This window comes from Colobus angolensis, unplaced genomic scaffold, assembly GCF_000951035.1.
Source record: "Colobus angolensis palliatus isolate OR3802 unplaced genomic scaffold, Cang.pa_1.0 Scaffold387, whole genome shotgun sequence".
NCBI classification, from domain to species: Eukaryota; Metazoa; Chordata; class Mammalia; order Primates; family Cercopithecidae; genus Colobus; species Colobus angolensis.
In genome coordinates this window covers 291647-300929 of record NW_012117232.1, presented here as the reverse complement: position 1 = coordinate 300929, position 9283 = coordinate 291647, and the positions used below count along the sequence as shown (strand labels likewise).

At 48.4% G+C, this 9283-nt stretch overlaps 1 protein-coding gene across 2 annotated transcripts in view; it reads right to left on the bottom strand.

The window, feature by feature from the left end:
* Window positions 1-9004, bottom strand: part of LCMT1 (leucine carboxyl methyltransferase 1) — a 71114-nt gene extending 62110 nt beyond the window's left edge. For both annotated transcript variants that reach the window (XM_011954620.1, XM_011954621.1), the window contains exon 1: window positions 8726-9004. In XM_011954620.1, coding sequence (XP_011810010.1) covers window positions 8726-8838 — 113 coding nt within the window. In that variant the 5' untranslated portion in view covers window positions 8839-9004. The remainder of the gene's footprint in view (window positions 1-8725) is intronic.
* Between the last annotated feature and the right edge of the window lie 279 nt (window positions 9005-9283).

Here is a 9283-nt window from a genome sequence, read left to right as displayed (position 1 = left end):
AAAAAAAAAATCAAAAACCATAAAATTTCACTTTATTGATGGACAACTTTTTTTGTTTTTCTTTTTTTGAGACAGGGTCTCACTCTGTCACCCAGGCTGCAGTGCATTGGCGCGATCTTGGCTCACTGCAACCTGTACCTCCTAGGTTCAAGCAATTCTCCTGCCTCAGCCTCCCAAGTAGCTGGGATTACAGGCGCCCGCTGCCACACCCAGCTAATTTTTTATATTTTTAGTAGAGACGGGATTTCACTGTGTTAGCCAGGATGATGTCCATCTCCCGACCTCATGATCTGCCTGCCCTGGCCTCTCAAAGTGCTGGGATTACAGGCGTGAGCCACTGCACCTGGCCTGACAGACAAGTTTTACGGCTAATTTATGTTTAACAGAATGTTCTAGTTCTGAAGTGGCATGTCCTCTCTGGGGATGGAAAGCAGCACCTGCCTTGAAAATATTTCAGATCACAATCTCGACTTTACTCTCTGGGGCACAGCTAAGAAAATGCCATCAGGATGCTGGAAAGGCCCTGAGCTAAGCCGTGAGGAAAAACTTGGCTTTGTGGAGAGACCCTGTGACCTGCTAAAGGGGAGAACATTTTTCCATGCAGTTGAAAATGAGATTAAGTTCTGTAATTTTCACAATGAAAGTTCAGCCTTATAAGCCGTGGTCTGCTTTCTAGAACACACAGACCACTAAAAGTCAGTAAAACAGAAAACCAGAATGTTAAGACCTCATCAGGAAACATAATCTTGAACATGTGCGCTCAGTTCCTGTCACTGAGGCCAGCTGACAAATACAGCTCACGTGGCGCAAAGGTAGGAATGATCTGTGTTCAATTCTCATCTACTCCAGTGGCAGAACACTAGGCACTTTCTAAACTACTACTGGGCCGACGACCACCAAGAAGATGAACGGGGTGTTATGAGAACATTTAACAGAAGGTAGATCTTGTCTGTGGGTGTCAGACAGGCCTCTTGGAGTGAGCCACATTTGAGCTAAGCCAAAAACCTTGGAGTTATATTGGATCCCTCAGTCTCACCCCATACCCACTCTGCCAGAACATTCTATCAACTCCACCTTCAAAATGCGCCCAGAATCTGATACATTCTCAGCACCTCCATCACCACTATCCTGATCCAAGCACCAGCCTGTCTCACAGGGGACACCCCCACAGCCAACTAACTGATCCTGCCTCTGTCCTTGCCCCTGCAGTCTGCTCCTAACAGAGGCTGAAGCAATGCTGTTAAAACCAAGTCAGGCCACCTCGCTCTTCAGTTCCAAATGCTCCAACAGCTCCCATCCCACTGAGAGGAAAAGTCGGGTCCTTATGAGAGCCTCCCTTGCGTGACCTGCAGCATCTGCCCCCACCTCCTGTGCCCATGCTGTCCCAGATCCATCCTGCACTCTTCCCCATCCCTCATCCTGGTCTTGTTGCTCCTGGAACAGGTCAGGCCGGCTCCTACCTCAGGGCATTTCTACTCTCCTGCTCCTCTCTGCTGGATACGGCTTCCCCAGACACCCACAGGGCTCACTCCCTGCCCCCTGCAAGCCTTTCCTCTGCACTGATCTCAGTGAGGCCTTCCCTGGCCACTCCATCTCAGATGACAACGCCTTCCAACACGCCCACTGCATCCCCCAGCATCTTACATGCCACATATTGTGCTCATTTGTTTCCTGGCTATTCCCCACCCACCCCCACTCCAGGAACCAATGCTCCACAAGAGCTGCATCCTGCGTTTGGCTCACTTCTGCACTGGCAGGGTGGAGGACAGCACCTCCATAACCGGAGCAGGTGCTCAACAAAGAATGTGGAGCGAATGCACTAACCTAGCAGATGATGTGGAACTGAACAGGCAAGGGAGAGTGGAGGAAGCGTTCCAGGCAGAGGGAATGGCATGCTCCAGGGCCCCGAGGATGGAAGAAATAGGGCACATTAAATGAACTGAAAGGATGGCGGTGATGGGGGAGGGAAGTGTGGTATGAAGTGAGGCTGGGGAAGTACACAGAGCAGGCTGGGCCCTGTAGCCCACGTGAGAAATGTTGGTCTTTTTCTAATGGCAACAGGAGGCCATTAAGCTAGGGAGTGACACGATCAAATGGGCCTTTTACAAACCTCTGGCTTCAGTGTGAGATACAGATTTGGGGGAGGTAAGAGTGATTGGAGGAACCCATTTGGGAGACTAGTACCATAGTTTAGATCACAGACGACAGGAACAGAGGTTGAGGAAAGTTGATTCCTTTCCTTACTTAGCCAAATAATTCCCTCATCCCCTAAATACTTAGCAGATAAAAGTTAACAGGTCTGGGTGACTGATTGCATAAGAAGGAAAGCAAAAGGGCAGTTCCAAGATGATGCCAAATTTTTTTTTTTCTTTTCTCTTGAGACGGAGTCTCCCTCTGTTGCCCAGGCTGGAGTGCAGTAGCACGATTCCAGTACGCTGCAACCTCTACTTCCCTGGTTCAAGCGATTCTCCTGTCTCAGCCTCCCAATAGCCGGGATTACAGGCGCACATCACCATGCCCAGCTAATTTTTGTATTTTTAGTAGAGATGGGGTTTCACCATGTTGGCCAGGTGGGTCTCCAACTCCTGACCTCAGGGAATCCACCCGTCTCAGCTCCAAAAGTGCTATGATTACAGGTGTAGGCCACCACACCTGGCCTTAACTTGTGAACTGAATAAACCATGGCATCATTCACTGAGTTGCAGGTTGGGAATGGCAGGAGCTGATATGAAGCAGTTTTGGAAATAGTGAACTGGAGATAATACTGAGACATCCAAGTGGAGATTTCCAGCTGGCGGCCTGTCAGGTTAGAGTGAGCAGAACATGAAAAGGTACAGTATGCATGTCATGCAACAAAGTGCAGATGTTTACCTTGCAGCTGATGGAGAATCAAAAGGTTTTTAGGTGAGTGACAGAGTAAGATCTGCGATCCTGACAATCACCCTGGCCAGCAGGTAAGAGCGCACTGCAACAGATCAGGTGAGTGAGGAGAGCCCAAGCAAGGGCTATGGTTGTGGAAAAGAGAGGATGATGTCCCTTTTCTCACCGACCCCTCTCCCACATAGCTGCCCGGAATTTTTCTAAATTACAAACCAAGATCACATCAGTTCCCCACTCAAAATCCCTTAGGATAAAACCCATACTCCTTGGGACCTTCCGTGATTCACTGTCTGAACCAAGCTTTCTCAATTCTAACCTGCTACCCACTCCCTACTCTGTCAAGTTCGCCTAATATACCACTCTACTCCAGTCTCCATGCCTTTGCTCCTGCTACCGTCTTCTGCCTGGCAAACCCCAGTTTCCGGTTTATCTCTTTGTTTTTGAGACAGGATCTCATTTTGTCACCCAAGCCGCAGTGCAGTGACGCAATCTCAGCTCACTGCAGCCTCGACCTCCTAGGCTCAAGTGATCTCCCACACCAGCCCCAAAGCAGATGGGACTACTGGCATGCACCGCGACACCAGTTAATTTTTCCTATTTTTTTTTTTCTTTGTAGAGAGGAGGTTTCCCCATGTTGCCCAGGCTGGTCTTGAACTCCTGAGCTCAAGTGATCCGCCACCTTGGCTTCTCCAAGTGCTAGGATTACCAGTTTATCTCTTTAACACCTCCTCCACTGCAGAAAAGAGAAGAGTGGCACTGACCTCGAGGAGCTGGCCTGGTGCTGCGGGCCAGGCCCTAATGTTGTTGGAAGCTGGCTGGCACCCACAGGAAAGCCATGTTGTTCTCCTATTGGACATAAACAACCACGCAGACCACCCACACAAGGGCACTCTGCATCACTGATGACAGGAGACGAAACGAGACCACCTCATCATTTTGTCTAAGCAGAGAAAAATCAAGGTCACTGTGCCACTCACGGAATACCAGACATCTCTTTCTCCCAGCTGATAGAAGTGACTGCGGCTTCTTTACGTGTTACAGCTTTAGCCTTACTCCAGTCAAATCTCCTTCCAGAAAAGAGAGAGCTACTGGATAGAATTTTCCCACCTCCTTTCAGTACTCAATACAGAGAAAATCCGACCTTCCCTCAAATCGCCCAGCCAAAGCCCAGATCCTAAATGTCTAACACCCTCTTACTGATGGGACCCACAGTTCCTCATGGTGTGAGTTTTCCCTCCTTGCAATAAGTAATAACCCCAGCTTGCTTAACTATAGGTGTGTTTCTGGTGGTCTTTACTGGAGGAATTCACAACTGTAAAAGTAAAAAAGGATGATTAAGTTTCTTGGGGGAAGGCCGGGCGCAGTGGCTCATGCCTGTAATCGCAGCACTTCGGGAGGCTGAGGTAGGTGCATTACCTGAGGTTAGGAGTTCGAGACCAGCCTGACTAATATGGTGAAACCACTTCTCTACTAAAAATACAAAAACTAGCTGGGTGTGGTAGGGGGCGCCTGTAGTCCCAGCTACTCGGGCGGCTGAGACAGGAGAATTGTTGAACCCAGGAGGGAGAGGTTGCAGTGAGCCAAGACCGCGCCACTGCACTCCAGCCTGGGCAACAGAAGCCAAACTCCCTCTCAAAACAAAACAAAAAAAGTGTCTTGGGGGAAGTTAAGGGAGTCTCATTCTGAAGGCTCCCATTTTCTATGTTGAGCAATAGCTGATATTATCTTGAGAATAAAAAAGGGGTGGGGTAAATCAGAAGTCTGAAGAAAGTGAAAAACATCTGAATTAAGTATCCGGAGAAAGGGAGAGTGAATTGATCTGAGAAATAAACTAGGATAGTCAGGTTCTGTTAAGGGGACAGTTGAGGTTGGCTGACATGATTGTAGCAGCACCAAGCCATCCGACTGTGTGATTTCTAGCACCTGTACTCAAGGCAAAAATGGATAGTTTGGTTAAACCAGCATTTTGGGTCTACTAAGACCAAAGGACAAGGAAGATAAATGCACTGTCAATAGAATTACTGAGGGATGAAGGATAAACTCTAAGTAATCAATTAAGAGGTAACAGCAGAGGGAACATCTAAAGGATAGAGAAAACCACTGAGGTGCTAAGAAGAAATGGGCACAGCATGGGAAATAGAAAATAACTGGTCAAGCGACTTGGAAAAAGGGGTCAGGGCTGGAGAGTGTTGCACTCTCATCTGTGAGGCAGTGCAGGATCAGGATAAAAACACAGGGTATCATGGTGGGAAAGGGTGACAGAATCAGATAGGAACAGGTGATTACTACAAACCAGGTGTTCAAGAAATTGAGTGCCCCATGCATAGGCTCCATGTGGACGCTGAGGTCACCTAAGGTGAAGTCATGAACTGAGGTAGAAGACACTGTGGGCCAAGCACCCCAGTCTTCCATGAATGAGGTGAATGACCAGGAGAAGGTGAACAACAGCAACCAGGAGGGCTCCAGCTGGGCAGGAAGGATCTCCACGGAATGAGACGGGGAGACACACACAGGAGGACACAAAGCTCAAACCCCTGATCCTGAGATACACAAGGGATGAGAAGAAGGAGGAGCCACGGGAGAGGGCTTCAAGATGGGATATCCCTGGGGAAGGGTCAGGGTGAAGGCAAAGGGAGGGAGGGAATGGCTAAGGAGTGGCTAACAAAACAGAAGCTGATGTTGATTATAGGGTGGTAACTGCAGAGGACACAGTGAGGGGTTGGTGGGATGGTTGGGTCACAGGTAAACAAGAGGGGAGAACAGACTCAGTGGCATAGCATGATGGACATCATAAGGAGAGCAGAGAAGGGAAGGGAAGGAGAGTGGGCTACCATGAAAAGAGCTCAATTGATCCCTATTGAGTCAAATGGAATTAGTGTAAACCTAATATATCCAACCAGAAAATTTCTGATACCACAAGTCCAGGATCATGATGATGATAATGGTTTGACGACAATGAGGGGTGGTGATGACATTAACTACCAATTCTGAACACCTCCAGTATGCCAAGCACTGTTGGAAACACTCCACATTTCACCTGCACAGCAATCCTCTGAGACAGATAACATCCTTCTTATCCCCAGGACTCTGTACCAAAGGAGGAAGCAAACTAAACAGAAGTAAAAGATTTATAGGTGCCCCAGAAGGCTGACTGGCTTTTTATTTTACAGCTACAACTCACTCAGGGCAGCAGGAACCACCCTAACTCATAGCTACTGCAAATTCAGCAACTGTAAACAGTATTCAGCCCGGAGGGAAGTCAAAACTAACAACAATAATTTACTGAGGGCTTCCCTTTGTGTCAGATCCTCTGCATCGATAATCTCAGTTAATCCTGACACCCATAAAGGTTACCTTTATTATCACTGTTTTAAAAATGAAAAGAATAGGCCGGGCGGGGTGGCTCATGCCTGTAATCCCAGCACTTTGGGAGGCCAAAGCGAGTGGATCACTTGAGGTCAGGAGTTCGACACCAGCCTGGCCAACGTGGTGAAGCCTTGTCTCCACTAAAAATGCAAAAATTACCCGGGCATGGTGGTGTGTGCCTGTGATTCCAGCTACTTGGGAGGCTGAGGCAGGAGAATCACTTGAACACGGCAGGTGGAAGTTACAGTGAGCCAAGACAGCTGTGGCCAATAGCAACTGAAAACCACAGAAGAAAAAAGGCTGAGTATAATCCACTCAAAATCACAAATTTCAAAAGGGATTTGAAGGGGTGGCCTGCCCCTCCACACCTGTGGGTGCTTCTCGCTAGGTGGAACGAGAGACTTGAGAAAAGAAATAAAGACACAGAGACAAAGTATAGAGAAAGAAAAGCGAGGCCCCAGGGGGCCAGTGCTGTGCTTCCAGAGGACCCACACTGGCACCGGTCTCTGAGTTCCCTCAGTATTTATTGCCAAAAAGATAAGGGAGTAAATCAGCAGTAAGGCATACAGATACACAGAGATGTTGCATTTTCCCAGGGATGGGCAGGAGACAGATGTTTTTCTTTTACTGAGATTTAAGGGAATGGTACTGACCTTCAACCACAAGCAGGCTTTAAACATTTGCCTAACAAAGCACATTCCTTACAGCCCAAAATCCTTTCAACCTTAATTAGCACAGCGATGTTTCTAGCAAGGACAAGATTGGGGATAGAGTCACAGATTAACAGCATCTCAAATACAGAGCCAAATGGAGTCTCTTAAACTTACTTCTATCTATAATATCACAGTAACAGGCTGACCTCTCTTTTTCCCCACAGGATTGCCTCTAAGACTTTAATACTTGTGTATTTATTGATTTAATCAATCACCACTTACACAGACTACATGCCAGACACTGCTCCAACTGCTCTACTAATATTAAATATTTTTGTCCACACCCACCTATGATGCATTATTATAGTCCCCATTTTACAGATCAGGAAACTGAGCCACAGAAAGGTTTAGTAATTTCCCCAACTTTATACTGCCAGCAAGTGGCAAAGCTCAGTTTGAGAGAGTCTAGCTCCAGAATCCATGCTCTGAGAGTTTAGAACCTATAAAAAGTGCACGGTTTAAACCAACACACTGGTTTTCCCCACTCTACAATCACTATGTGGCCTCAGTCTCCTTCTCCCACCTTAAAAGCATTCTTTGGGCTCCTCTAACAGTTCACGCTCCTCTGAACACTCTCTTACAACTTTCCTATTTTTCAAGCCATTTCTTCTCACTTTTTTCTTTTTGAGACGTAGTCTTGCACTCTCACCCGGGTTGGAGGGCAATGGCGTGATCTTGGCTTACTGCAACCTCTACCTCCCGGTTTTAAACGATTCTCCTGCCTCAGCCTCTCGAGTAGCTGGGATTACAGGTGCCCGCCACCATGCCCAGCTAATGTTTGTATTTTTAGTAGAGACGGGTTTTCACCATGTTGGCCAGGCTGTTCTCGAACTCCTGACCTCATGATCTGCCCACCTCGGCCTCCCCAAGTGCTGGGATTACAGGCATGAACCACCGTGCCCGAACTCTTCTCACCTTAAACATCATTAACAAAATTACAAACTCTAATGGCACTGCTGTATTTGTCAGCACTCAACACAAAAAAAACATAATTATGTATTTCACAAGTAATTATTAGCTTCCTGTCTCTCTTTTCCAACTAAGCTGTGAGTTCCAGTATGTCTGATACCATGTCTGTCTTGTTCTTGATGTATTTCCACCATTGAATTTCTACTAAGCAGCCCAAAGTAAGGGCCTGGCACAAAGGTCTCAAAAATTTTTGTTGAATGAAAGAATAAATGGTGGACACTCAAAGTCTCATGTTTTCTCTTTATCTGACATGTACCTCTGCTGGCTACGCCCCCATCCCCACCACCACACCCTTAATAGTGGAGACTTAGTGTGCTACTGGCTCTGCAACGAGATATTACCTGGCTCTGGGCGGGTTATTTCCCCTCGTCGTCATGAGTTTCAGGTGCACAACAGGAATCATGCCAACCCCCTAAAGAATGCAACCTACAAAAGAGAGAGAACCTACACCTCTCATCCTCGTAACCCACCAAGGCTGGAGCTAGTATGTGCTTCATGTTGTCTTTCCAGCAGGGTTTAGCTCCAAGAAGCCCAAGGCCTCGTCTGCCTAGTTCAGGGGCCTGCTCCCATCGACGGTACCCAGGCTTGCCCTCTGCCTGGCTCACAGCAAAAGCTCAGAAACGATTCGTTAAATACATGAAGCCCTGCTCCGTGCACTTCACAGATGGGAAGCGAGGGTCGTGCGAGGCGGGGGCTGCAGCCCTGCCAGCCTCCAGCGTGTTCTTCAAACGCAGGCCCGCCTCCCACCTAGGCCCGCACCCCAGATGCCGGCCCCGAACCCCGCGCCCGACAGGCACCTCTTGCACAAGGAAGCATCTTCGCAGGTGCCGCGCACGCCCTCGTCGTCCGCGTCGCAGCTCGAGGCGGAAGAGCAGGAGGTGATAGAGGACTCCCTCTGCCTAGTGGCCATGGGCGTGGAGGTTCCGGGGAGCTGTGTCCGCCAGGGACATGAAAGCGGGGTCGACCGGCGGTGGGGGACGGCGCTTATCACAGGCAGAAAGCAAGAGAGGACGGTAGGGCTCCACCTGGCTCCGCGGGCGCGACTCGGTGACACCGCCCACGCCGGCTGCCCCAGCAACCTCTCCGCTTATTGGTTCCTCTTCCGAGCCGCTCATTGAACAATTATCCTGCCCGCTCAGCCTACGAAGTTGCTCATTGGATAATTACTTTGGCACCGCCTACATAACCCGGAAATTTGACGATAGGAAAAAGAAACTAAACAGTAGAAGACTATCGCAATGCTTTCTGGGAAGTGTAGTCTTAACGTACCTGGAGAAGTCGTCCGGTTTCTGCTTGCTGGTCACGAAATTTTATAGCTATAATTAACTCAGCGCCGAACAGCTAGCAGAATTCTC